General features: G+C 42.8%; 1 protein-coding gene, 9 non-coding genes and 1 pseudogene across 11 annotated transcripts; 5 read left to right on the top strand and 6 right to left on the bottom strand.

Annotated features, from left to right (window-relative positions):
- Positions 1-16,372, bottom strand: LOC146545468 (inhibitor of growth protein 3 pseudogene; annotated as a pseudogene).
- CPOX (coproporphyrinogen oxidase) lies at positions 16,307-23,345 on the top strand. Of its 2 annotated transcripts, XR_014886920.1 has the most exons (8): positions 16,307-16,779; positions 16,858-17,004; positions 17,504-17,614; positions 17,916-18,057; positions 20,242-20,460; positions 20,760-20,886; positions 21,779-21,883; positions 22,816-22,837. XR_014886920.1 is itself a non-coding variant. In XM_003202763.3 (7 exons), exons 1-7 carry the CDS (start codon positions 16,371-16,373, stop codon positions 22,901-22,903), a joined length of 1,221 nt encoding a protein of 406 aa, XP_003202811.2. In that variant the 5' UTR covers positions 16,308-16,370; the 3' UTR covers positions 22,904-23,345. The 2 variants fall into 2 exon arrangements, 1 of the variants encoding a protein (XP_003202811.2); XM_003202763.3 differs by lacking the exon at positions 20,760-20,886 and having other exon boundaries at positions 16,308-16,779; positions 22,816-23,345.
- A 646-nt stretch (positions 23,346-23,991) lies between these two features.
- TRNAD-GUC (transfer RNA aspartic acid (anticodon GUC)) lies at positions 23,992-24,063 on the bottom strand. The gene has a single exon. It is a non-coding gene; the product is annotated as a tRNA-Asp (tRNA).
- Positions 24,064-24,384: 321 nt separating this feature from the next.
- TRNAI-AAU (transfer RNA isoleucine (anticodon AAU)) lies at positions 24,385-24,458 on the bottom strand. The gene has a single exon. It is a non-coding gene; the product is annotated as a tRNA-Ile (tRNA).
- Positions 24,459-24,629: 171 nt separating this feature from the next.
- Positions 24,630-24,701, bottom strand: TRNAD-GUC (transfer RNA aspartic acid (anticodon GUC)). The gene has a single exon. It is a non-coding gene; the product is annotated as a tRNA-Asp (tRNA).
- A 1,277-nt stretch (positions 24,702-25,978) lies between these two features.
- TRNAD-GUC (transfer RNA aspartic acid (anticodon GUC)) lies at positions 25,979-26,050 on the top strand. The gene has a single exon. It is a non-coding gene; the product is annotated as a tRNA-Asp (tRNA).
- A 118-nt stretch (positions 26,051-26,168) lies between these two features.
- Positions 26,169-26,240, top strand: TRNAH-GUG (transfer RNA histidin (anticodon GUG)). Its single transcript has one exon. It is a non-coding gene; the product is annotated as a tRNA-His (tRNA).
- Positions 26,241-26,465: 225 nt separating this feature from the next.
- TRNAI-AAU (transfer RNA isoleucine (anticodon AAU)) lies at positions 26,466-26,539 on the bottom strand. The gene has a single exon. It is a non-coding gene; the product is annotated as a tRNA-Ile (tRNA).
- A 207-nt stretch (positions 26,540-26,746) lies between these two features.
- TRNAS-AGA (transfer RNA serine (anticodon AGA)) lies at positions 26,747-26,828 on the top strand. The gene has a single exon. It is a non-coding gene; the product is annotated as a tRNA-Ser (tRNA).
- A 276-nt stretch (positions 26,829-27,104) lies between these two features.
- TRNAT-AGU (transfer RNA threonine (anticodon AGU)) lies at positions 27,105-27,178 on the top strand. Its single transcript has one exon. It is a non-coding gene; the product is annotated as a tRNA-Thr (tRNA).
- Positions 27,179-27,381: 203 nt separating this feature from the next.
- Positions 27,382-27,455, bottom strand: TRNAI-AAU (transfer RNA isoleucine (anticodon AAU)). Its single transcript has one exon. It is a non-coding gene; the product is annotated as a tRNA-Ile (tRNA).
- Between the last annotated feature and the right edge of the window lie 259 nt (positions 27,456-27,714).

The following is a 27,714-nucleotide window of genomic DNA, read 5'->3' as shown; positions in this document are numbered from 1 at the left end:
ATCAATGCCCTGGGCAGCCTGTTCCAGATCCTGAACACCCTCTTGGGGAAGAACATTTTCCTATCCAGAAGGATAGTGTGACAAACAGTATCAGAAGATTTGCTGACATCCAAAAAGGTCACATCTACCAGTTTCCTTTGGTCAACTGTATGGGTATCCTTGTCATAAAAGGAGATGAACTTTGTCAGACAGGACTTTGGCCTCCAAGACCCACATTAGCTCTGATCAATAACTGTATTGTCTTTCTGTAACTCCCAGAAGAAATCCTCTCCAGAATTTTTCCAGGCAGTGAAGTGAGAGTGACAGGCCTGTATTTACCAGGATCTTCTTTCCCTTCTTGAAAACTGGGGCAAAGCTTGCCAGCTTGCAGTTGACTAGGACATCTCCAGATTCCCAGAAGCACAGAAACATAATGGAGAGAGGTCTCATGGTGACATCACCCAGCTCTTGGGGTACCCTGGGATAAATCTGATCAGGCCCCATGAACTTGTACTTATCTGGCAGGAGAAACAAATCCTACACAAGTTCAGAGTTGTCTGGGAGTTTATTGTTACCATAGTCATGCTCCTACAGCTCAGGGCTCTGGGGGTCCCAACATACATCATTGGGTTGAAGGCAGAGGTGAAAAAGACATTAAATATCTCAGCTTTGTCTGTGACTATTTCTGAGGTGACCATCCTCACCAACTAATGGATCGATAACATCTCTAGTCCTCCTTTTCTTAATATGCTGTTAACATATTTTAAGAAGTCCTTTTTTTGTCCCCCACAGTACTGGCCAGCTTCAACCCTAACTGAGCTTTAGCCACACAAATTTTCTCCCCACTGTGGAGAAGAGTACCTCTGTAGACCTTTCAGTTCACCCAGCCTTGCTTCCAGTGGCCATACACCATTTTTAATTTCCTAAGCTCTAGAAGATCCCTACTCAGGAAAGTCAGCCATTTGCCTTGCCTGTATGACTTCCGGCATTTTAAAATTGCCTGTTTCTGTACTCTTAAGAGGTGATACTTAAAAGTTACCAGCGCTGATGGACTCCAGTGACTTCAAAAGCAGTTCTCCTGTTGCCCTATATTGTGGTACAATCATATTTATGTAGCACATAGCAACATATAAGAGTTAGTGCAAACTAAGTAGAAAACTGCTCAGGTAGGAAAGTAGAAAGCACAAAGTGAATTAAAGCGAGCTGGAGGAAAGAAGAATATGATAAGAAGAGACACAGGAAAAGAAGAAAAGGAGATGATAAAGGGAAGGAAGATATACAGAAACTGAAGATAAATTAGAAGAATAGGATAGATTTAAAGAGGAGAAAATGGCAAGGCACTCTAGAATTCCTCTGATTATAATGCTCACTTCATGAGTGGCTAGAAAAACAATAAAAACATCATTCATGTGATTACCAGAAGGAGCCAGAACTCAGTCCAAATTATGTTCTTAAGCAATTCACTTTTCACTTGCAAAAAATTTACCCAGGACACAGGTTGTTTTCTGCTGGCATTAGAATATGGAGATATTCAAGTCTCGCCTGGACGCCTACCTGTGCGACATGGTGTAGGGAACCTGCTTTGGCAGGGGGGTTGGTCTCGATGATCTCTAGAGGTCCCTTCCAACCCCTACAATTCTGTGATTCTGTCATTCTGTGAAATAACATAGATATCTGTTGCTTTCTCTTCCCTTTGCAGCAGACTATGCAACATGGGTTCAGCAGGACCCTGTTTGACTTCAGGTTGCTTATGTGGTACAGCATTATGTACCAATTAATGGTTCAAGATTAGGATATATCTAAGAGCATATTTGCTCTGAGGATCAGATCTGAATTCTGCTTACTAAAAGAGAAAAACTGAGCTCTATGTATCTGAAAACTCACAGACACAACTACAAACTGGTTGTGAAATAGTCACAGTTCAAGAGAAAAGCAGCCTCCTCTGACTCTCTCTCAATTTTTTCCTCTGATTTATACCAACACATGAATCAACTGTGAAAACTGGCCAAGAGATCTTATCTTTTCTTTGCTGGAAGCGATGATGGGACCTCAAAAAAATCATGTCATCCTTATTTAAAATATTCCTACCCATGAAACTGTAGACTCACCTATCTTCCTATCTGCCTTTCTAATTACTATTCCTTTTTTTTTTTTTTTTGTCTATAAGGAATTAAAATAATTGACAACTTTTAATGTACTTCTCAATAAAGCAAAAAAACAAAAAAAGAAAAAAAACTACCAACACTCAAAGCCCAAAACTAAGGGGGAATCTCAGTTCATGTTAAGATAATGATCAGGCAGTGTGAGTTGGGCTGGCTGCAGTTTTTAAGCTTATAGAGAAGACCAGAGTTGAGCAGATGATGTTCCACTCAGAATTGCTCTGTCTTTACTATTATTTTAGCTGAATGTCAACATAAGCTCATCACATACAGCTTTTTGGTATATAAATGTATCTTCAATCCTTTGGGCAACAATGAAAAGTGATAGATGACACAAATTTCACTTTGGTCAAGAGAAATAAGTTAAGATATGTTTTGCTTTTCACTGCTTAGGAAGATGTTATGCTACTCTGAGGCCACTAAGGAGATTCTGGAACTAATTCACACAGTAATTACAACATTTTTAATGTCATAAATGTTGCCACTCACACAGGAAGGATGAGACATCAAGATTAGATTTAAAAAAGGATGGAGAGGCACTGTAGTTCTTTATCATCTTTCGTGAAATTCACTTTCGTTCTTACAGTGATATGAGAGTGTCTGAACTATGCTTGGTAATTTGCAAGCCCTGCTTTGATTTACACAGAGTCCCCCAAATAAATGTGAGCATTCTGATGATGTAACATCCATTTGCTCAGAATATGCCACCCAATGAAGTTTCTTACCTTCACATGGCACAAAATGTGATCTCTCTATGGCTAGAAAGAATAATCATTATCACTCCTTCAGAATACAGAAACAAAGCTTTTTTTATTATTCTTAGGTTTTTTTCCTTAGGAGGAATCATTATAAATTCTTTTCCTGGTGCTGAAGAGCAACTTAAAAGAACAAAAATGCCATACCCTGTTGCTAAGTCATGTATATACTGATATTTCTTTCTGAAGGCCAACTCACTCAATCAGATGACTGCACATGACCTTCAACTCCCTTGACAAAAGGAGTCTTTCATCACTCTGGTTAAAGATCTAAAGAAGGAAAATCTGAATCCCTTGGCAACAGGGCAGCAAATAGAGAAAAGCCTCCAAATTATTACGTATTTTAAACAAATCTTGTGACTTTGGCAGCACCTTCAAATGGGTGGATTGGGCAATGTCGCACCTCCTTATCTTTCGTTTTGCTTTGCTGATAATCTCTGTGCCTGAGATAACACTTTACTTAACACGCAATATCATTTCAAGAGAACTGTGTGAAAAGATAGTACCTTTACAGGACATTTGTGTAATGCATGGCAGGAGGACGCCTCGGAGGACACTCAGGTTCACACCCCTTTAATGTTCTATGCTAAATAAAAGCAGAGCAGGAAGATAGGCTAATCCCCCAGAAAGCTTACTATCTAATGATCCATGCAGTTATTTTTGGGTACTCAGCTTGAAACACAAGATGCTAGTTTCCAGAAGTCCCAGGGAGCAGTTGCTCTCAGCAAGAAGAACTAGGGTTGCAAGTCTTCAGCATCCTTCAAGACAAGACTAAGGAAGAAAACAAACTCTGTCTAAGACCTTGGGGTCAGCATCTCTGCTTGGCATTGTTTTTTTAAAGGCATACGGTCTGCTATCAGGAAACTAAGCTGTTTTACTAGGGCCTAGCACACTGCAAATCCCCCAGATGTCAAAGATCACAGCATTAGCAAACCTTCTGAAAATGTCCCTGTTTGTTCTTGTCTACATCAGAATGTAATGTGAAGCAGGGCCTACGTTCTCCAAAGGGGTCATTGTTCATTGTTTAATATTTTACAGTTAGTACAACTGGACTGATACGACTCAAGAAGATTCATTTAAAAAAAAAAAAGAGGGATCAATTTCTTCTTAACTAAAGCATGCCATTTACTGTAACAGCAGTAAGCAAGGACAATATAAAAAATACTAAAAAAAGAAAAAAAGCAGTGAGAATCCCAAAGTGCTTCTTTTAATTCATTTCAGCACTAAGCAGTGCAAGAATGTGCCGAAAGTTTGGGGAGAATGCTCTTTACCAAATTTGCACGACAAAGTGTAAGAATCAGACCATGCCACTCCAAATACAGTTCCTAAATGCAACCGGTAATTATCAAAATTTCCCAGAGGCTATAAAGTACATCAAAGAACTTAAAGCTCTGAAATTCTATTCAATGCTTGATATGGCTCTACACTGACAAAATTCCACTGAAATCATTGAGGACTTTTGTTCAGTTGGCTGCCAAGTCTCGAACATACTAGAGACTTTGAATTGAGTTATTACATTTGTATCCTTTTTTTATTTCTTTTTCCCCCCCCTCATTTAGGACAGCAGGCTTATCTGAATTTGTGGTTCAAGGCTTGATTTTGATTTTGTTTCATTTTTAACTTGGCTATATGACACAGAAAAGAGACCAGCATTTCTTGTTTAAATATTTTGCTTCTAATTTCACTGAAGCTAACTTCTCAGTATGCTTGCTGGGTCTATTTTAACTTCAGATATCCTATGTACTCACCCATTTATGCATTTTAATCACTCACATTACAGTGCCAACACCACACCGTTTGCAGCACAGGCCTAAAGATACGAAGTGGCCATCCTCTGCAGTCAGTACTCCTTCACAGTTGCTAAGCAAATGGGAAACTACAGAAGTGGAATTTATGTGAGGGTCTAAATTTCCGGAGATTCTTTGAAAAGCATTTTTAGCAAATGTACAGAACTTGATTTCATATACTCTAAGATAAGCATCCAAATGTAAAAAATGGTGACTACAAGTAAAATAACTGCTGTATGAATTTAGCTAATGGGCTGATACTGAGTCATAGGGATTCTTGAAACTAACAAAGGGGCAGCCCCAATTTTCTTCTTTCTGCCAAAACTGCTGCATTGCCACTTCTTATTAACACAACAACTAGTTGCTCTTAGCAAAAGGTCAAGTTGATCTTCAACACAAAATATAATTTCATTAGGTATAAGATTAACAAGAAGAAATTATCTTATGGTTTCTCTTGATATAAGTAACCAATGTTTTGTAAATAGAAGAAAGAAATTTGGAAAGTCGTGCTACTGGGGATTTTTTTTTTTTTTTAGCAATTTATGAGCTTGCTTTTAAGCAACTTAAAATTTTTTAAGCAACGTCTTCGCACTGGTTAAAAGCCAATGACATCTCTTTAAATACATATCCATTTTCTTCTGAAAAAAAGTATTGGAGGAACTTAACGAGCCTTATACCTCCCAAGTTTATCAGAACACATTTCTGTCTATTTCACAAAAGAGATATGCAGTGAGCATTACTTCTCCGATACATTTGATCATCTCTCACTCTCCCTCTAGTTTTGGTATTCTTTCAAATGCTTTCATCTCAAAGGAACTGAAAACAGAATCATGACAACAAGCTAGATTCTGTCTAATGTTTAGATTCATCAGAACTTGAGTTACAAGTGGAAAATATGTCCTACTTTCTATTTGTAGCTACATTTGCGTATGTGGTACAGGATGTGTCTTCTGACAAATGTTTTTTTAAGTATCCTAACAAGTTAACTGGCCTTAGAAGGTAACAATACAGGCACAGGTTAAGTCCCAGATGGCAGACATAAATGTTCTCCAGACCAAGAGCGGGCAAGAAAGATAAGCATAAAAGCAACTTCCTCCTCTCTACCCCTTCCTGCCACTGCAGTAAAGCTCAACTGCCTCATGTGAAAGAGGGAAGTGTTTTTTGGTCACTCCATTCTTCACAGAAAATAAGAGATGGATTGTTAGCTTTGTGACTAAACTTATGACACTTACTGAATGGGAGGCACCAGCAGAGTACCTACCACAAAGACTTCCTGGCACCAGAACTAAGTGTTGCAGTAATGAAATACTACTCTCAGTTCTGTGTAGCTATACTAGTTTTGTTTGTATCATCGTAGCATCAACGGACCCAAAACAGAATAGGTATTGAATAAAACACACACACAAAAAATACAAAGACTAAAGCACCGTAAAGTACAGATGGAGCTTCAAAATTAAATCTCTAGCTGATCTTAAGGACAGCTCTTCAATAAATCATGAGGAAGAAAAAATAGAGTGACAAAATTCAAATGAATTCTAAATAAATCCTGGGTATTCGTGTGTGTTGCAGAAGCAACAAGAATATTGCCTTGAAGGGATGAGAATGTCAGACACTCCTACAGATCCTCCCACAGAAAAGCAGTTGTGTGGGACAGAGAGCAGGAAAAGAGAAAAAGAAGAAAAGAATCAATAAATACATCTAATGTAAAACAAAATTTTTCCAACACCAAATTAATTGATTATAATTTGTCTTCTTTTTTAATGGAGTGTTTACACCCACAGAAGTAGCTTTGTGTAACAATTTTATCAGAAATGATTGAAGATTCACTCTCTGAAGACAAGCAGGGCTTGTATCTAGACAAATACAGCAAGTTTTGATTTGCACGTAATCTTCAAAGAAGGTTTGGCACACATGTAACAAGGTCTTACAGTTTTCCTTCGAACTCTTGGTGTAGCTGATGATTTATTTGATAAGTGTGTAAGTACTTTCACATGGTAACTTCAGCGAAACCATCAGTCTATGATCTCAGGAGTTTGCTGTATCACAGTGAATCAGAAACAACCGCACTGTGCTCTGTGAGTTCCTCCTGGAACACACAGAGAAAACAGAAGTCAGAATCTGGGGCCCAGGTTCCAGTCTGAGTTGGAAAAGAGACAGACAACTACTACTCCCAATCAGATAAAAGAAAAGCTCAATATACAAACAAAATGGTCACCCTGAATTGTCACCAGAGACTGAACAGTACATATTTTAGCACTGAAAAATTAAATAGAATGGATTGCCGTAAGACCCTTGTGAAAAATTGCCCTCTGAATTTTATTTTTTTTCAAGCCAGTCATCCATATTAATGTCATTTTTCTGCTGCTGAAACACAGAGTGGGGACACTGCTTTTATTGTGAATCTTTTTTTTTTTTTTTTTTTTTCCTGTTTCTGGCAAGCATCCTAGATCTTGTAATTTAATATTCCTGCCAAAAGCACTGGAAACATTTGAGATGATCCTCATGGGATTAAGGACAAACTGTGGATTACATTCTTGGCATTGGACTGCACTGAAAGCCTGCATTTTTCTTGCTGTCCCTGAAAATTTGTGAACTAAACAAATCAGGCTGCAGCAGAATGAAGAATAACTCGATGCTGTTTTATTTCTGCTTCTCAGACCATCAGTTCATTATCAGAATATTAAACTACAAACTTAGATTCAAGGATCTAATGGACTCCTGCTCTTAATCTGGAGAATATGCTTAAGTTAAGTGGATGTGTTTATGCTCATTAACCTCGTATGTACATTAACAACATGAAAACATGCTGTGGTGTGGCTAAAGGCATGAATTTTAATTTTTTCCTGTACACTGAGAAATGTATACTTGGGCATGAATTCTACTCCTGTTTCACAAACGTAGGGGATGAACAACATAAGGACACCCACAGTGATTCGGATCAAATCTCTAAAAACCTAAGCTGCTTTATCTGACAGTGGCCATTAATGGGTACTTTGGGAAAGAGTACAAAAAAGCAGGGCAAGACTGACTCTTCCCTTATACTCTAGGAGGGTAATTTGCTGTTCAAGGACAGCCATTGCCACAGGCTGGTGTTGCACCTGTGTATTTGAAAGCTTTTCCATTATTTTTTTTTCAGTTCCTTTATGATTCCACTTACACTCCCACCTGCAGTAACACCCTGAGATACTCAGTCTCTTAGTTTGTTTCTACAGGGATCCATAAAAACAACTTCCTTTTCTTTGATTTAAGCCTGATGCCTGGGAATTTCAACTACAGTACTGTGAGAGAATAATCCTTCCCCAACAACTCCCTGTGACATATGCTCAATATCAGGGCATCAGCAGTAGAATCACTGTTTGTCCCAGCAGTGAGGCAGAGGCTGATTAAAAGCTACAGGAGATACAGAGACAAATTAGATAACAGAAGTTTCACCTTTTGCAGATACTATACCCACAAATTGCAAGGAAAACTTTCAGAAAAATCATACTGAATCTCAACACTTTCTGAACATACTAAATAATAATTAAAGCACTCTGAGATTCAATAGATCTCCCTTGCATGATGAGGCCAGTGGTCTGCACTTTAAAAAACAAAGTTGTTCAAGCAGATGAATGACAGATGTTAGATGTTAGCACTTGCAGGATGGCCTGGAATTACGTAAGCTTGGACGTTTTTCTAGATCCAAAATGTCAACCAAACTTGTCAAGTTTCTTGAATGCAAGACATAACTTGCTATCTGAATTTGTGTAAATTGTCAAAAACTATACACGAAAACGTACAGCAAAACTTAAAACATGTCAAAGCAGAGAAAACTGCCTAACAATTTAAAGGCTGTTTATCTTTTACATAAGTACAAATGAAATGGCTGAGATAAAGATAGTACATAAAACAGTCTTCAAATTAGTGAGAAATCAATCAATTTTAAAATTATAATAACTTAAGAACCTTGCTTATTTTCTATATTGTAAAATTTCTCCCCCAAGATAGGGATGTTTCCCAACACATCCATCTTTCATGAAGCCCAGGGCTATACAATATATAACACTGTCACAATCCTCTGTGACCAAACTGCCCTGAAAATGCAACAAAACTGAGTTAACGTGTTTTTAGAGAAATATCTACAGACTAATAGACTATTTCACTGACATAAGTTTTTGGATTATCTAGCAACAATAAAAATAACTCAATTTTTTTTTTTACATTGGATGGTTCAGTTAATATTTCACACCTTTATGGGATCCTATGCACAATTGTAGAATAGGCTAATATTGTTGCCAACTTCTTGTTGTAAATTTAATATCCTTTCTTTTCCTTCTTGTAGCTAAATACAAAATGAGAAATAAATGGATTACAATGAAAGAGGGTCACAACGATACCAGGATGAGGGAACTGAATGAATATTCAAGTAGTGCAATAGGTCTATATCCTCCACTTTCCCAAGTTCACAGAAGTAGCCTTTTACATATTTAAGAAACTGACTGTAAAAATGCTAATGATGAATTGAAGCCCAATTTTTAAACGCATTTTGGTAACGTGCAACTGAACTTCGTAGCCAAAGTGATAGCCTATCTTTAAAAGCAGCAAAGATGGGTGGGGTCTCTATGCCCCATAATGTTCACATGGCCCCTGCTTTAAAAAATGAAAGCCACCCTCTTAAATCTTCCATGAGAGATGAAAACATAAGAACTTTTCCAAGGCTTCCTATTTAAAAAAAATTAAGGAAGAAATGCTTCTGGTATCTCACATTAATGGAAAATGAGGACATCTGTAAGACAGCAAACATTTAAAACTTGTGGGAGAGGAAAATTTGTAGGTGTTTTCAACAAGTAAGAGTAGAAAACTGCTCTTCTCTGCAAAAGAAGACTCAGGATAACAGACCTAAGAACTGTGTTTCCACACACACAAAAAAAAGGCCCTTGGGGAAAAACGGTAATGAACATGTGATTATCTAGCTAGGGACTTTCAAGGCAGTTTTAAAGAACAGGGGAAGAAAGGCATCAGGACAGTGCTCTGGGTTTTATTACATTTAAAAAGGAATGAAACTGAAGATGTACCCAGAAGGGGAAGATATTGTGGTGCTGAAAACCAGTATTGTCTGGGACAATTTGTTTCACTTAAAAGCTAAAAAAGACCCACAGAACTCATGACAAAACATGCTCTGGAAAGAAGGCTGAGTTGTATAAATAGGCAAGAAAGGAAGTCTGATGCTGAGATGCTGAGCTGGTGCACCTTCACCTCATCAGAATTTCCAAGATCTTCTCATAAGGGATCATACAGAGTAAGCTGCTGGAAAACACTAGTACCAGCAAATGGTAATGGATTTCAGCATGCTAGCCTGCTCCACAAAGCCATTTCAGTTCATGCAAGCCAAATCATTCCTGGCAGAGTTCCCCCAGAGTTCAATCCACTTGAGAAAACTAACTTTTAAAATATGTTACTCGTCTCCAAACAAACAGTCCCCAGAAACTTCTACTCTGTCCTTTGCTGTCCACTGTCCTGCAAAGTACAACACTTACATTAATCTACAGGGGAGGCTTCTCTACTTCTTCACACTCAGTCCACAAAGTCCCTGCCCATAGACCTGCCTCTACACTCCCCACCTTCATCTCTAGCTTGACTTTTTTTGGTGTTGGTCATAATGCCAAGTCCACAGAGCTAGGCTAACAAAAGAGAAAAAATTAAAAATCTCTAGCAACAAAGGAAGTGAAAGCTGTGATTCAGCAGGTGATGATTCCTCTTTGGTAAGACTAAAAACAGACACGTGTTGATTGGCTTTTTAAGGTGCTCTTTCACAAACCACACTCAAAAGTATACAATAACAAAGCATTGTTTGTTCTTCGCCACTCTCTAAGTAAATATTTTCTCCCTAACACCTAACCTAAATTTACCATCTTTTAGTTTAATGTCATTCCCCTTTTTAAAAGACTGAGTGATTGTAGAATTCCCATTGCTTAGATAAACTGGTTAGATAGTACAAATGTCTGTATGTGTTGGCCACTGGAATAACACAAGGCTCACTGGAATAGAATCAGTAGCACATGGATGTATATGCACAGTTTTTGTACAATATTAAAACACAAACAGCAAAACCAATAGTTCAAGATCTGATGACTGCTATGCCTTCTTTAAATGGTTACAGAAAAGTGTGGTAGGGATTCTTCCCCACACTTAAGTCCCTGTAAAATCTTTAGTATGCAATTTTTTTCCCAGATGAATACATTCATTTATGTCCACTGCATCTTCTCTTCATTGCAGCTCTACACTCTGGGAGGCACCATTTCCCTTCTGGTGCTTCTATCAGTCCACACATCCGTAACGGAATCAGTCAATGGGGCAGTTCCAAAATAGGACACCTGATTACAAATGAGGTAGCGTGGCTCATTTGGATCATAGGTCCAGTCAACCCAGCTATTAGAATCAGACTTTGTATTACTGCAGTTTGCTGGAAAGTTCTTGTGCCAGTGCAGATGAAGAATACAACAACAGAAATGAAGAAGAGGAAGATGATGAGGATTGCTCATCAACTTTTGGATTTGTTACTTTTGCTTTTTCTTCTATTTTGTAATCTTTCTTTGATGAATTTAATATTTGCATTCACGTAAATTCCAGAGCTGATAATGATTATCCAGTCAAATCTCTAGATAATTAAAATTTTCTTCCAAGCTGAAGATCATTGTTCCTAAATGCTTCGTAGCTGACTTTTAGACCAGATGTTCCTCTTCCCTCCTTCGTTTGCACTGTGACTTGCACTGCCATGGTAATCGCGTTGACCCCAAGTCCTTAAGGTAATGAGCCCAAGTTATATGATCCCAATGGTTGAGAAGAATTTGTATTGTACGCATTGTATCCACCTCCAACTGTCTCTTTAGTATCTCTGTGATTCCAGCATTCTCTGCTTCAAGTTCCATTCCAAATTTAGCAAATTCCTGGTCAAGTTTTCTCACATGATGGTCTACCAAATCATACATTTAATTAGCCAGCTGTTCTTTTTCATCTGCATCTTCCAAAGCCTTATAATAATTGTTTTTGATTGACGTTGTTTGTTCTTCTCTCTATTTCAGGTTTGTTTTTCTTCACGTTCATTAAAAAATCATTTACCTTCTGTTCAAGCTGATCCATTGCATTCTGCACATGCAGGTTCATCCTGTGCATTTCAGTGAACCTGTCATGAAGATTCATGGGCTGCTGCTTGATCATGTCCAGATACAGCATGGCAGTGGCTGGGCTTCTCACTAACAGCAGCTCATTCCTTCCAGTATGGAAGGCTCAGAGTCAAGGGTAAGCAATGTGTTCCTGGCATATACTTTGCATGTGGTGACAGTGATCGCCATAAAAACAATTATTAGACTAGAATTGTCCATCTCCTGGTGAAGAGACACCTGAGGAAGTCCTGATGGCATGGAGAAGAACCTCATTGTGTTTTTAGATATTCAAGAAAGAGGAAACATCAATGATACTAAGAGGAGCTGAATTTTAAAGAAGTTCTACTGACCCACAGAATTGCTGGGGAGATGATTTTCTAGCTGTAGAAAATGAAGGGACCTTGAATGAAAATTAGAAGAGAGGTCTGTTAACATGATCAGTAAATGCAGACTGTGAAAGGCTGATGCAAAACCTTGAACACTGCAATAAACTGTACAAAAGGAATGCAAACAATTATTAGAAGTTACTGGTTTGAACATGATTTAGTCCAGTTAATTAGAGATGAACTAGAACCTAATGACATAGCTTTCATCCTGCCACCATGCCTTGTGCTGGGAATGTTTTGGACACACAAGAAGATAACACTTCTGCAATCTTAACCCAAGCTTCTGGTGTTACTGCAGCCACAGAGATCAATTTTAGCATCTGGAACACCCTCCTTCCTCTTGCCTTTTCCTTTTATAATTCATCTCCAGAAATAGGCATTAGGCACTCCTCTTCTGGCAGCCTTTCAGCACACTAATTTTTCCCCATTTTCCAGACATGGGGGGTAATGTTACTAATCATAGACTCTCCTGTGACTTCAGGAGGGGCAGAATCTCCTGCTGGCTCTGGCATGTTTTCTCCTTAAAGAGACAAACCAGATGGGAACTCCTGTGACACTGTCTCTGTTATAGCTCTCTTACATTACTATCTTACTAAAAATACTTCAGCAGATGCAGAGCTAATTCATTCAACAATGTAAGGTTTTGTACACACTCTAGCAGCTAAATAATAACTGGTGAACTATAAATCTGACGGTATCTTTTTGCTCACTGTTTCTCAGTGTTCTTCAGCCAGTTACCTTGTCTGCATTTACCAAATGCACACTGAAAGCACAGATAAAAATGTAAGCTACTTTCCTAGGGTCCTATCACTGTAGTAGTTGAGCCTCTTACATATGTGCAATACATACTACCCTTCTCGGTACTGTAAAGTGAGGTAAGACAGAATAATGTGGTGAGGAACATTAATTCAAATGATGAAAAATAAATAATGTTTTTTTTACTGGCCAGCGCAGTTTGGTTGTACATTTATAAACAAGGCCACAAATAACCATTCTTGCATCTTTCTCACTTCTGCAAAAGGAAAGCACATGGGATTTGCTTGAAGTTTCAACTTCAACTTGCTGTTACAGCAAAGGACCTCACAAAGGAGAACCTCACAAAGGAGGACCTCACAGACTGCTGAGGATGAGAGGATTCAGCAAATAGGGGGAGCGTCACATTTTCAGTCTGTCACTCCCCCTCACTTTCACCAGAAATTGCAGCCTAACCAAGTTCCAGCAAACAGCCTGAGAAATCTGGCTGTTTGCTGGTTTTTACTCAGTAAAAACGTCATGCCTTCAAAGTTCAGCAGCAAGTGAATGCTGACCACAACGTGGTAACAGCAATTGCTTACATCTTGCTAGATGTGAGGAAAAAAAAAAGAAATACTCCCCATAATGTCATTGCAGTGCTGGGATAGGACCCCAAGCACAACAGGAAACTAGCACCCAAAAGCAGCTGAACAGAAAAGCTCTGAGCAATCCCATCCAGACTGGGAGCCATGAGCCTCCGGGCTGAACTAGAGACATCAAGTGGCTCTGCCCAGCCTGAATTACCATTTGGTATCAAAGTTTGTACTCAACTTCCAATACAAACATCAGTGAAATTCCCATAAACGTGAATGCATTTTATATTTCTTTTATTTTGGCATCAGCTTTTTTTTTTTTTTTTTTTTCCTAATATAGTTGTGTCTAAGAATCCCACTAAAAGAACAGAGCTTTACCACAGCATGAAGTGGACATTATGCACATTGGTTATCATGAAAATGTTTAAGTAAATCCACTGAAAGTAATTCAAGAAGAAAGTGAGGTATCACAACCCTGTATGGATAAAGAATGGTGCAAAGAGCTCTTAGTGCGTCTGAACTAAGCAATCTTACCACAGCCCGTGAGGTGGTAGTGTCCTCCCTCAGCCTCAGATCTCCACTGCAAAGTACACTTCCTTCACTCCTGCTTTTAGGATTCATGTCTCCTGGTTCATTCTGGAATCTTGAAAGGATCCTCCACAGCTGGTGGCAGAAAAGAGTCAAACGCAGAGGTCTCTTTTCCTTCTTACTTGCAGAGCTTCAGCAGCTTCACAGCATCCTCTGCTGCCAAAGAACAGAATCAAATAAAAAACGGCCTAAGCCTTTGAGTGAATGTTACCACTTTATACCCTTATTCAAACTACCTGACAATGAAAAGAAGCAGATAATGAAGCCCCAATTCATGTTAGGGACACCACAAAGGCAAGGGTGATCTCCTCTTGGATACTACTGGTGTAAAACACTCCTTAAATAACAGTAACTCAGTGTTACCAGGAATTGTCACATGCTATCATACAAATCTTGCAGGATCAGGTTTTCAACAGAGCTGTTACTTTTCTCAGGATAATTCTGATGCGGGTCCTCAGTCAATAATACGCATAATTTATAAAATATTAGTAAATCTGCTTCTTGATTTGAAAGAAGACTCTCACAGCTCAGTTCAACACAGTACCCACAGTTGTCACTTACATGTTGGCTTGAGGAAAACTGTGGCTCTACTTGTTTGCTGAAGCCTTTGGTCATTGTGTCTGTCCTTCATTGTACTGTTTCATGGTTGACGTAGCTCATTTCAGAGCAGCTGAGAAAAGAGAAAATCAGTTTAATCACAGTGCCAATACTGGCACACACACACACACACAAAATAAAATAAAATAAAATAAAATAAAATAAAATAAAATAAAATAAAATAAAATAAAATAAAATAAAAATAAAATAAAATAAAATAAAATAAAACTTGGAACTGTAAATTGGTGCTATGTAGAGCCTTTCCACATCTGGCTCTATGATAACCATACTTCTTATTATTCTTATTATGTGGGACTCTCTGAAAATAGTATCTCCTGTTTATTTCCATGGAAAGTACAATAGATACAGGGAGCATAATAACACTATTTGATAGAAACAATTCTCAGTTACAAAACAATATTTTTCAACAGTCACCATTTTCACCAGTGATGAACACAAGCCTGCATGCTGCGCTTGTCAAAATCTCTACTTGTGGAGGTGACCAGTGTTGCTGTCACCAGTGCTGAAAAGCACCACTCAATGCCTCACTGTACTCACATCCACTGTTCGGTCTCCAAAGACGTTCATCAAGTGTCAGTGATGGTCAGTGAAGGTCAGTGGGGGTCTTTTTTTTCCAGATGGAGGAATTCAATTCCACACCTTTGCTTCATTTGCACTCCCGTGTGAGATGTCATTCTGTCAGACTGCCCCTCTGCTGCCATCTGTCGCACAGCAAAAATATGCAAGGGAATGTTGGTGGGAAGGTTCAACCTCTGCTGCCATGCCACCATCTGCCCCTGACAGCGTGGGCTGACATAATGAAATAGGAAGCATTACTTTCAGAACAGCTCTTGTAGAAGAAAAAAAAAAAATCAACAAAACGTACTTCAGCTTCAGTGATTAAAAGGAAAGTGTAAGCATATATCCTCTGAGATCTGTGGGAAGCATTCCAACTGCTCTAAGCAACTTTTCCACAAGTTGGTCAGGCATTTACAAGCCCAGCAATGAGCATGAAAAGCAGTTATGGAGCACACAGATACATCTTCTCCACGCCTGAACCTGCTCAAGTCTTGACTCACACCACAGATGCTCTGCAGCCGTGGTGACGATCCTACCTAAAAGAAATGTTTTACGTGAGAGACAAGTTGGCTCCTGCCTCCATACCATACCAACTGCCATGCATGACTACTACGTAGACATTGCAATTTGACCCTCACAGACTTTGAATCATTAAGGTTGAAAAAAATATCTCAGATCACCTATTCCAGCTGTCGGCCTGTCCCCACCATGCCCACTAACAATGCCTCTCAGTGCCACATCTACACGGCTCTTGAACCCCTCCAGGGAAGGGGAGGGACTCCACCACCTCCCTGTGCAGTGCCCTGTCAGTCTGAAAAGAAACGTTTCCTCATGTCCTCCCCAGCACGGGGGGAATCACCTCTCGTCCTATAAAGAATTCTACCGAGTGAAATAAGCCACAGAAGAAACAAGAAAACTGTGGTATGCTTTGGGAATCGTCTTCTAAAAAAAAAAAAAAAGGAGCGTCAACGTTATAGACGCCGCAGGGCTCTATCTGCTCCGCCCCAGCCCTGCCCTTTCTGCTGGGATCCCGCCCCACCGCGGTCGGCGGCAGAGCGCCGCTGGTGCCCGTCATGGCGGCAGCCGTGCAGCTGCTCCGCGGGGCCGCCCGCGCCCCGCCCGCCCTGTCCGCCGCGTCCCGCCGCTGGCTTGGCTCCGCGCCGCCGGGGGTCCCCGCGGTCCGAGGCGGGCGGCGCTGGGCGCTGGCGGCGGCGGGGGCGCTGGGCGGGCTGGGGCTGGGGCTAGGGCTGTGGCGGCGGCGGGCCTTCATGGCGGCGGCCGAGGAGAAGGAGGAGGAGGAGATGCGACGGCGGTTCATGGCGCCGCCGGTGAGCGGCCTGCGGGAGCTGCGGCGGCGGCGGCGGGAGCTGGGGAGCCGCATGGAACTGCTCATCATGGAGACGCAGGCCGAGGTGTGCCGCGCTCTGGCGGCGCTGGACCCCGGCGCCTCTTTCGCCGTGGATACCTGGGAGAGGAAGGAAGGTGCGGGGGACTGGGCGGCCGGGGGCTGCGGGGCGCGAGGGGCTCCAGGCCCTCGGTGACCCGGTGCGACGTTGGCAGGCGGAGGAGGCATCAGCTGCGTGCTGCAGGACGGAGAGGTCTTCGAGAAGGCGGGCGTGAACGTGTCGGTGGTGTTCGGACAGCTGTCCGAGGAGGCGGCACGGCAGATGAGGAGTAGGGGGAAGGCGCTGAAGGCCACCGAGGATGGTAAGGGGCCCGTGAGGAGGGAGGCAGGGAAGAAGGGGTGCTCCGATATAATATTTCAGAGGAGATTCAGGCTGGATGTTATGTAAAACGTCTTCTCAGAAAGAGTGGTGAGGCACTGACACAGGCTGCCCACGGAGGTGGTGGAGTGATGATCCCTGGAGGTGTTCGAGAGCTGTGTAGATGTGGCACTGAGAGAGATGTTTTAGTGGGCGCGGGTTGACAGTTGGACTAGGTGATCTGAGAGGGCTTTTCCAACGTTAACAATTCTGTAATTATCCCTTTTTTGTATTTTTAGGACAAATGTAAAAAAAGGCTTTTAATGAGGCACGTAAAAGTATGTGGATGAGAAGCAAATTTCACAGAGAGTAATCATTATTGTGAAATTCTCTTGTAGCCGAATGACAGCTTGAAACCTAAGGATAGATAGCAATGTTCCTTAAAAGGTAATGAAGTTATTTGAAAAATTCTAAATTTTCCTTCTGTGCATCTTTTTACTTAGGAAAGCTGCCTTTCTGTGCCATGGGTGTAAGTTCCGTTATTCATCCAAAGAATCCTCATGTTCCAACCATGCACTTCAACTACAGATACTTTGAAATTGAGGAAGCTGATGGTAAGAACTATAAGTCAATGCACTGCACTTGACGTGTACCGCTCTGTATAAAGGAATTGTGAAGACATGGCTAGGCTTAGAGGTTAAGAACCAGTGGACTTTTTTTCCCAGCTGTGGCAAGAACCTGTTGAGTAGCACCGCTTCCTAGAGTTTAATAGAAGAAAGGAATAATGATTTATTTTGTATTGTACAAATAGTTGTTCTTGGTGAAGCACTAGCAATGTATTTCTGTTTGGAAGGTGGGCTTTTGGGTTTGTATTTCTTTGTTTTCTTAATGTTGTTGCTTGCCTTTCTCCTATAGGAAGTAAACAATGGTGGTTTGGTGGTGGAACAGACCTCACTCCAACTTACTTGAATGAAGAAGATGCTGTACATTTCCACAGGACTCTGAAAGAAGTTTGTGACAAGCATGATCTCAAGCTGTATCCCAAGTATAAGAAATGGTATGCGAGAGATGTACTTGGATTCTAAAATTTTGTGAGAGCAGAAAGCAGCGTTAGAAATTGCCAATTAAGTGTATTCTAAGAACAGTAGGTTCTCTTCTGCCTTCTGGTAACTGTCAGCAGACTCTAGTGAAAATCAGCAAATACATACTCTGGGACAAAATGTAGTCTGAAGCAGTCTCTTATTTACATAAGCCTGAGAGAGCTGACAGCTGAGATCTGTAAACTGAATAAAAAAAAATAAGCTGACTCTACAGATTTTGTAAGCCACAGACCTCATTAGGCATCTTAAATGTTCTTTTTACCCTCTAGTGTCAAACTAGGATGAGATTTTTGCCTCAGAGGCCTGTGGACTTTGGACTTGCGCTTTTTCTGCTTACAGTGAACTCATGGTAAATGTGCGTGACTAAATTCCACTAAAGTTATTCTTCATTCAACATATCTTTCAAAGCTGTAGTTTTGTTCCCGGTGATAGATTCACACAGCGTTCCACATGCATTCTCTAAAGATGTGAACTTTGTTCTTCTTGAGCTGAGAGGTGTAGTTGATGGGATTCTTCCCTACTGTTCAGTGGGGGCTTGCTGCCGTCTCTGATAATCCTATCTGCTGCAAGCTCTGGTATCCAGAAGGGACCGTTAGCCTTTTGTCACCTACCAGGTCTTGTCTGAGGACTGGAGATAACGTGGGTGTTGTAGCTTGGGTGTGAGCCACTTAGTCCAAGAGCACACCTTAAAATTTCAAGATTACAGTCTGTCTGATGAATTTTTTGTGTGCTGGTTCAGAATGCCTACCCTAATGGTCATGTTGTTTCCAGGATAAGGAGGCAAGCAACACCAGCAGCTGGAGATCAGAGAGATGGATGTCTGTTCTTAGTCTGAGGGACAGCTCAAAGGAGGACATTTGTCCATTGTGTCCAGTGGACAAAGGCGGTTTTCCCAATCCCAGGATGAGTGTTTGTTGTAACCAGCAGCTGTGTAGGGGCATGTTCTCGTTGCTGGAGGACTGTGAATCTCTGTGCTTCTGCTAATTTGTATTGCCTTTTTTCCATCTTTTCTCAACCAGAAAAGGTCTTGTTATATTTGCCACATTGCCTTCCTGATCCAGCTTTAAAACGGCCTTTTTTTCCAAATTCTTCTTGCTGCTATGAAGTAAAAAAGCTGATCATCTCAGTGAATGAAAAAAATAACTGAGGTTATCTATTTCTCTTTCTCTTCCTCTATGGCTGTGCCATTTATACTGCTTGTTAACAGTAACTGTGGATGGACACAAGTGTGGTGTGCTTGTCCTAAAGGAAGACAGGATTTCCTTCTTGTTGTTGGGTTCTGCCTCCCCTCCATTTCTGCCCTAGGTGAAGACTTGCAGGACACGGTTGCCTAAGCAAGTTGGGTGTGGATACAGTGAACCAGCTGACTTACAGTAATTGCATACCTATACACTCCCAGTGAATACAAAATAGATTAATTTCCTCCTCATTATAGGATAAGCCGCACATATTCTTTCATAAACTTGACAGTGAGCTGTGAATAGCCAGTGCTAGAATGACTCCATCTTCCAAACTTAAACTGTTATAAAGTCTTTTTTCAAGGAAGGCTGCTTCACTTTTTTTTTTCCTTCCCTCTAAGTGACAGTGTTGTTTTGTTTTTTTTTTATCCAGCCTTGGGTTTGCTGATTTTTTTTTTTTTTTTTTTTTTGATGCAGAAAGTCAATTTTCTCACAGTAATAGCAAAAAGAATAAAGAGATTATTTTTAAGTTTATTGGTTTATTTCACATTTGTCTGAAAGCTGTACAAATACTCTGGAATCTGTATATATTTTTAAGGAATGAAATCTAGAAAGATCTGTTAGGGTGAGCTTTTGAGATCAGTGTTCCTTCTCCTCATAGGTAGAGAATATGGATTAGATGACTATTAGAGGACTACACATGAAAATGTTTGCCATAGTCACTGACTGTTAAGCGTTCAGTGGCCACAGCTTTGTGATGCCCATTTAATAAGAGCTTTCAGTGATTGCATTCTGCATGGGGCTGTACAGTACTGCTCGTAACAGTCAGTGAAACAGTGAGACACGTGGCACTGTAAGAACTGACTTCCCATCACTATTTCACTAGTGCTGTCCTGTGCCAGGTAGCAGTTAAGAGGTTTTTTTTCATGGGTCCTATTAATAACTGTCTGCTGCCCCATCTAGGTGTGATGACTACTTCTATATCAAGCATCGTGATGAGCGAAGAGGGATTGGAGGCATTTTCTTTGATGACGTGGACTCTCCTTCCAAGGAGGAAGTATTTCAGTTTGTACAGAGCTGTGCCAAAGCTGTTGTGCCTTCTTATGTTCCCATTGTAAAGAAGCACTGCCATGACTCTTACACACCAGAGGAGAAACTGTGGCAGCAGCTTCGGAGAGGACGGTGAGTATCAAAGGAGCAAAAGAATACAAGGGAGATGGATGAGACTGGTTAGAATAAAATGAGCTAGTTCTTCATGGTCACAGGGCTTATGTCCTGAAGTGTTTTATACCCTGTCATGGCATAGGATAAGTTCACTTCAGAGTTGCAACATTTCTGTGTACAGAACAATTCTTGATATTCAATGCTTGCTTGCTGGGGGGGATGCAGAAAAGGTACTAGCACACCCTCATCTGTACCTCTTGCTCTCCCATGTTGCAGCAGCATAAGCAACTCATACAAAATGCTGCTGTTTCTCTCAGATTCCTTTAAAAAAACAAGAGAAGCCGCTGCATTTTGTAACAAGCAAAGGAGTGCATGTGTGCACAGTGTCCTGAATCCCACCTTCGGCAGACCAGTGATATGCCCTGTCACATGAGGAGCATAAGGGTAAGGGAGTCATGCTTACTATTCAGTAATGAAGCTAAGCCCCAGAGGCACCAAATTACTGTACCCAACAGTGCTTTCAGTTTCTTACATACATACTTACTCTGATATTTTTCTTTCATTGAAATAAGTATGCCGTGAACTCTTTGCAAAGGAACAAAGAGGGGTTTTGTTTTTCTATTGTGGCAAAAAGTCACTGGAACTTAAAAGACTTTTGAGGATGTGTATTATGATGAAGGACCATTAATGCTGCAAAAGCTTAAGTTTATCAGTCAATACTCTTGTCTCTGTCCAATCTGAGCATATGGAGAAATCATATATGTGTTCTGTGCAGAAATAGGAAGTATTTGCTTGCTGCCTTTTCTGCAAAGAAACCTGTAAATACGGCATGAAGATGGCATAAACATTCAAGTTTCAATCACGAGCCTGCAACAGTTACCCCCAAATAAGCACATCTGCTTAATTTGGTGGAACTGTTTCTTGAAGCATTGGGCTTTTGGGATCCATTCTGTGAATGGAATTCAGCAAACCTGGTAAGATGATAAGGGGAAGTAGCTGCTTCAAGCTGCATCCAGGACTAGCTCAGCCTGCTTATTGCACTGAACCAGTCTGCAGATCATTGGGCTAGTCAAAGCTCTCTATTTCTGCAAATAGTAAGGGTTCCTCTCTTCCCATTTGTCTCTTAGGTACTAATACGTCCATACTGGTTGTTGAGGTAAACCCTGCAGAATTGTCAGTGCTCTGTTTGTATGCTGAACAATTGGCTTCAAAGCGGGGTTCATTTTGACACTCAGTATGGTTGAAAATCTAGTTTTGTTTGATGTCTGCTATCTGAAGAAAGCACAATCCACTTCTGATAGTAAGTGTTCTTTTGCTGTATCTTCGCTCCCCATAGGTATGTGGAGTTCAACTTGGTTTATGACAGAGGTACAAAATTTGGCCTGCTAACACCAGGATCAAGAATTGAGAGCATTCTTATGTCTCTGCCATTGACTGCAAGGTAAGGGAATAGTTGTATGGAGTTTCAGGTAGGCACTCTTCTTACTAAAACACTTTATAGGATTAAATCAATGGTCTGTTTTGGTGTCTAGTCTCTTAACACTGGTTGGTTCATGCCTGATACAAGAAGTGGCCAAATATATGCAGGTCCTTGTCTGTTCTGCTACGCTCACTCATTCACCAGTAACATATGGTTTAGATACTTTTTTTTTTTAATGCTTACTTAGTGCCTCTTGATAGATTTCCCCTGCTTCCTCTCTGGGTGTTTTTGTAGTAGCTCTTTGGAAAGCATGTAAACTTCTGGCAGTCTTGACAAGCCTGTGGCAAGGAGTTTTATAGTTTAATTGTACGTTGTTTGAAAAAGTGCCTGTTTTCTACTTGCAGCCAATGGCTGTTTGACTCTTCAGATTTTCTTCTTCTTGTTTTCTCTGTAACAGCTCTTATTTCATAGACTTCTGTTGTTAATTATCTACCTTTTGAGCTGATAAGTGCCCCTTTTTAAAGAAGCACTTTGTATGATAGCTGTTCCACACTTTTCATCACATTTGCTACTTTTCTCTAGGCAGTTTTCTTTGTCCTTTCTGAGCTGGGGATAAGGATCAAACAACAGAAGCTGCATATCTGAGATGCAGGTGTGCTGCTGGTCCATACAGTGGCATAAGGATGTTGTTGTTGATTATTATTAATCTTAATATGCTGCTTGCTAGCTTTGAGATGGCTTTTTCATAGAACTGTTACAATGCTACAATCTTATCTGGGCAGTAAAAGTTAACTCAGTCTGTCAATATGGGTATTTTCTTTCTGTGCACTAATTTAGAACAACACCAAATTGCACCTAGCGATGTCCAGTTATTTGGCCTGTAGCTCTGCATCCTTAAGAGAGGCAGCTGCAGGCAGCAGGGCAGTCTGAATGTGTTTCCCCTTTCTTTGCAGGTGGGAATACATGAACACACCTCCGGAGAGCTCAAAGGAAGCTGAAATTCTAGAGGTTCTCCGCAATCCCAAAGACTGGGTGCACTGATGTGAATTGTGAAGAAGGTGGATTGCTTATACTGAGCCATTACAGAAGAAGAGGAAAGCCTGCAAGCCAGCTCCTCTGAACTGCTGCTGCACGGCGTCTTAGTATAGCTATTTATACTCTTACCTGGTGCCTTAATGATGATGCTATAGACTTGTGTTAACTTGCAAATATGTGAGCTCTTTCTTTAAGAGTGATCAGCTGATGTTGTCATCCCTTGTTGATGTTGCCTTGTGAAGGACTGGTGATACCCTCCCAGGGCTAGTATGCATGCTTATGAACTTCAACTGATTCGTGTGTGATTGCAAAATGTTAAACTACTGTGAAGCGTTCCCCCAGTGGAGTTAAAGCACTATCTGTGCCTAGATGGCACTGATTACTTGAGAATAATGTTGGGATGTTCTAGAAATACTTTTTTTAAGAATAAAGTGAATATTTGGTATGATTTTAAGTCTTTAAATTTGCTTTCATGAACCTATGGAAAAGGCAGCACCGTATTTCATCTGGAGGCAGAGAATAGTGGAAACTGGGTTAGGGTTCCAGTTGTGCCTGCTGGGTGCAAGCATTGGCTGTACACTTTAAAGAGAAACTCTTGAGTGCTGCTCTCTCTAGTTCTCTCTCACCTGCGATCACCACACCAGCACTTCCTCTCTGCCCATTCCTTATCAGGAAGGACTGGGTTGGGCAGGAAGCTGCTGGGTGGTGGCCCTGGGCTTCCTGCACAGCCCTTTTGGCTGCTCTGATTGCCCTTTCTGCCTGCAGTTGAACTTAGACTGAGTGCACCTCAGTAAATTGCAGATGCCAAGTGGGAGGATGTGTGAGTCTGCGTGAGAGGAGGAAGGCTCCACGTGGATCAGAATAGGCTGGACAGAGGTGCTGAGGGCAGTTTTATGTGCTGTACCAAGACCCAAGGCTAGGTTCTGTGCTTTGCTCGCAATTGTGTAGTTGTGGCACTGAGGGATGGCAGTGATGGATTGACAACTGTACAAAGTTACCTTAGTGGTCTTCTCCAACCTTAATGATTCCTTCCAAGAAGGGAAAAGCAAAAAGCTGTTCTGCTGAAGAAAGAAAGAAAAAAAAAAAACTCTTCTCTCCCCGTCGGGGAATCGAACCCCGGTCTCCCGCGTGACAGGCGGGGATACTCACCACTATACTAACGAGGAGCAGTTAGTCACTAGTCTTCCCGCCACCACATCCTATGACGTCAGCGCTTCCGAGCCGCAAGGTAACACAATGGGTTCCGTGCAGTTTTGACCCTAAACTGCCCCAGCTGCTACCCCGGCGCTGCGGGACTGACAGCCACTCTCACATTTCAGCCAGAGGGCCGGCCCGGACCCGCTGCTTTTTCTCTCCCTTCTGCAAAGAAACACCCAACGCAGAGAGCATGCAAACTTTTCCGTAGGGGAACGTGTTAAGGACTGTTCCACCTTTTCCTCAGTAATCGATGAAATCCAACAAAAACATCCTCAGCATCAAAACATAGCTGGCCCGTACGGGGATCGAACCCGCGACCTTGGCGTTATTAGCACCACGCTCTAACCAACTGAGCTAACCGGCCACGGTGACAAACCCGTCTGTTGGGTCCACAGCTCACCGGTCCTTCCCATACCTCTTAGAAGGAGTTAAAATATCAAAAAAACTGATTTTCACTTTTTGTGATTTTCACTTTTATAGTCCCTTCACAATTACTCGTGGGGCACAACAGCGCAGCGCCAAAAAGTAAAGCCACCTCCCCGTCGGGGAATCGAACCCCGGTCTCCCGCGTGACAGGCGGGGATACTCACCACTATACTAACGAGGAACTGCGCACGCACGCATCTGCCCCACCAGCCCGCCAAAAAAAAGCCTGCGAAACCAACCTGGTGTATGAGGAAATTCCGCTAATTTGTGGGTACACAAATTGCCACTTTCTTTGTGCCGGTCTCCACGGGAAACTAGGAATCCCTTCCAGCTGGAAAGCCAATTAGACTGCGTGTAAAACCAAAGCACTGGGAAAACAGACAAGAAATAGGTTGTAATCCCTTTCATCCTGTAGAAAAGTAGTTGTGAAGGGTGATGTCGCTACACTCCAGCCCTTAGCTTCATCAGCTGGCAGCATGAGTGCTAAGTTGGGTCCCTCACCTATCTTCTCCTTTCCCACCAGTATCACCTACCATTAAAAGTGATAATATAAATAACACATTTAGGAGGCAAAAGAAAGATAGCAGCTGCACAGAGCATACAGCCGTGTCATGAGAGCACAGCTGCTCACTCAAAACCAGACAACTGCCATGAGGAATCATAGAATCACAGAATGGCCTGGGTTGAAAACAACCACAATGATCATGTCGTTTCAACCCCCCTGCTATGTGTAGGGTCGATCGCCAACCACCAGACCAGGCTGCCCAGAGCCACATCCAGCCTGGCCTTGAATGCCTCCAGGGATGGGGCATCTACAGCCTCCTTGGGCAACCTGTTCCAGTGTGTCGCCACCCTCTGTGTGAAAAACTTCCTCCTGATATGTAACCTAAACCTCTCCTGTCTCAGTTTAAAACCATTCCCTCTTGTTCTATCACTATCAACCTGTGTAAACAGCCATTCCCCCTCCTGTTTATACACTCCCTTCAAGTACTGGAAGACCACAAAGAGGTCTCCGCGCAGCCTTCTCTTTGAGGATATTGCCATAGATCTGGAGTGACAAGAGTTGGAGATTGGAAGGGAATGTGTCACAAAAATGTCTGGTGAAAAAAAATGTAAAAAAGTGCAGGAGGAGTCAGTGATGCGTGAAACAGGAAACAGAACCCCATACTGTGTGCTGTACACAGTGGGAAGAGGCTGTCACGGGGCACTGCAGGCCTGCTGTAAACCCCATAATTTTCATATATAATCTACTTGGGTTAGGACTGGGCTGACATGAGGATCACAGAGAAAACGGGGTGGGACACGCTGCACAATCCTGACTGGAACACTCGCCCAGGAACCCGCACGTCACAACCGAACATCTCACGGGCCACCAAACGGCAGTTCGGCAACGCAGCTGCCGCACCTCCCGTTTGCACTCTCACAGCAGCGAGAGAGCAAGAAAAGCCGCCAGCTCCCTCCTCGTTAGTATAGTGGTGAGTATCCCCGCCTGTCACGCGGGAGACCGGGGTTCGATTCCCCGACGGGGAGATAGTGCTAATGTTTTTGCCGCACTTCGGCGCACAGCGCGTCCCGCCGGCGGCGGCGCTGGAGGCAGACGGCGGCACAGCGCCACGCGGTGTGCGGCGGTGGCGCCGGGCACAGGGCGGCCGTGATCGTATAGTGGTCAGTACTCTGCGTTGTGGCCGCAGCAACCTCGGTTCGAATCCGAGTCACGGCAGGAGAATTTTTTTTTGTTTGTTTTTGTTTTTTTTTCTTTCTGTTATATTTCTAAGTATTTTCGCGCCCAGCCAGTGGCTAGGACGAGGTGCTGAGACCGCAGGGTCATTTCGACTGGCTGGACGAGGCGCAGCAGGCGAGCCCTAGGCCTGCGCCGCCCGGGGTGGTGATTTCTGACAGGAAACGCCAGAGCAGGAAGAAAAAAAAAACAAACCGGAAAAGGTAGTGGCCCGTACGGGGATCGAACCCGCGACCTTGGCGTTATTAGCACCACGCTCTAACCAACTGAGCTAACCGGCCCGCCGAACGGCCGCGCCCCGCGCCTCCAAGCGCCGGCCTCGCGTGCCGCATGCGGCCCAGAGGCCGCGCTTTCCGGCGGGCTGCCGACGGCTCGGGGCATCCTGAGGCCTCCGTGGTATCGGGGAAGGGGCCGGGGCTCCGAAGGGTAACGGCGATACGGCGCGGAGCCGCGCTGCATAGCGGGTGGCCAAAATGGCGTAGCGTGTGGTAGTCGTGGCCGAGTGGTTAAGGCGATGGACTAGAAATCCATTGGGGTCCCCCCGCGCAGGTTCGAATCCTGCCGACTACGGAGCTGTTATTTTTCCACCCGGAGGCGCCGACTTCCCTCCCGCACTGCTGGGTTGTTTTTTTGTTTTGTTGTTGTTGTTTTTTTCCGCAGCTCTTCTACAAACGTTTTCTCCCCGAAATGGGAGAGTTACGGACGGCCCACCCACAGCTCAGAGCAGGGAAAGTTGCTCAGCGCGATACCTCACCTTTCGTGAAGCCGCTCCCGCGCACCCCTCCCCCCCCCCACGCACCGCGGCCCATTTGGGCGGGGCGCGGCCCACACGATTGCGGCCTGCCCGGCGCCGTGGCTTAGCTGGTTAAAGCGCCTGTCTAGTAAACAGGAGATCCTGGGTTCGAATCCCAGCGGTGCCTTTGACTTTTGTCGCCCAACAGTTGATTGGGCGCAGCGGGGAAAACAGATGACGGCAGCCACTTGTGCTCGTCGCAGAGCGGCTGAGATGCTTGCGCTCACCCTGGGGGTGTTCCTCAAATCGCACCCTCACCTTCCACTAGAGTTCCAATAATTTGGCTTCTGCTAATAAAAAAAAACCCGGTCAGGGTCGCAAAACAAAAACTGGCCCGTACGGGGATCGAACCCGCGACCTTGGCGTTATTAGCACCACGCTCTAACCAACTGAGCTAACCGGCCATCTTGTTTATGCTTTTCGTGCCACCTCTGATCCCGCTCACCAAATCGGGTCCGGGCGTCTCCGCGACCACCGGCGCAGTCCCTCGGGCAGTACCTTGCCCACGACAGGAACAAAAGCGCAGGCATAACGCATTTCCTCGGCGAACCCTCCTCCCTGCTCCGCTCGCTCGTCGCGTTACGAAATGGTCGCTTCTCTCCGCAGCCCCCCGCCCTTGGCTTCCCGTTTGGAGGTGCCTTCCCCGCCCTCTCCTGCCTTCCG

Source organism: Meleagris gallopavo, chromosome 1, assembly GCF_905368555.1.
Source record: "Meleagris gallopavo chromosome 1, MGAL_WU_HG_1.1, whole genome shotgun sequence".
Taxonomy (NCBI): Eukaryota; Metazoa; Chordata; class Aves; order Galliformes; family Phasianidae; genus Meleagris; species Meleagris gallopavo.
The sequence above is the reverse complement of the archived record's forward strand: the minus strand, read 5'-3'. Positions and strand labels throughout refer to the sequence as shown.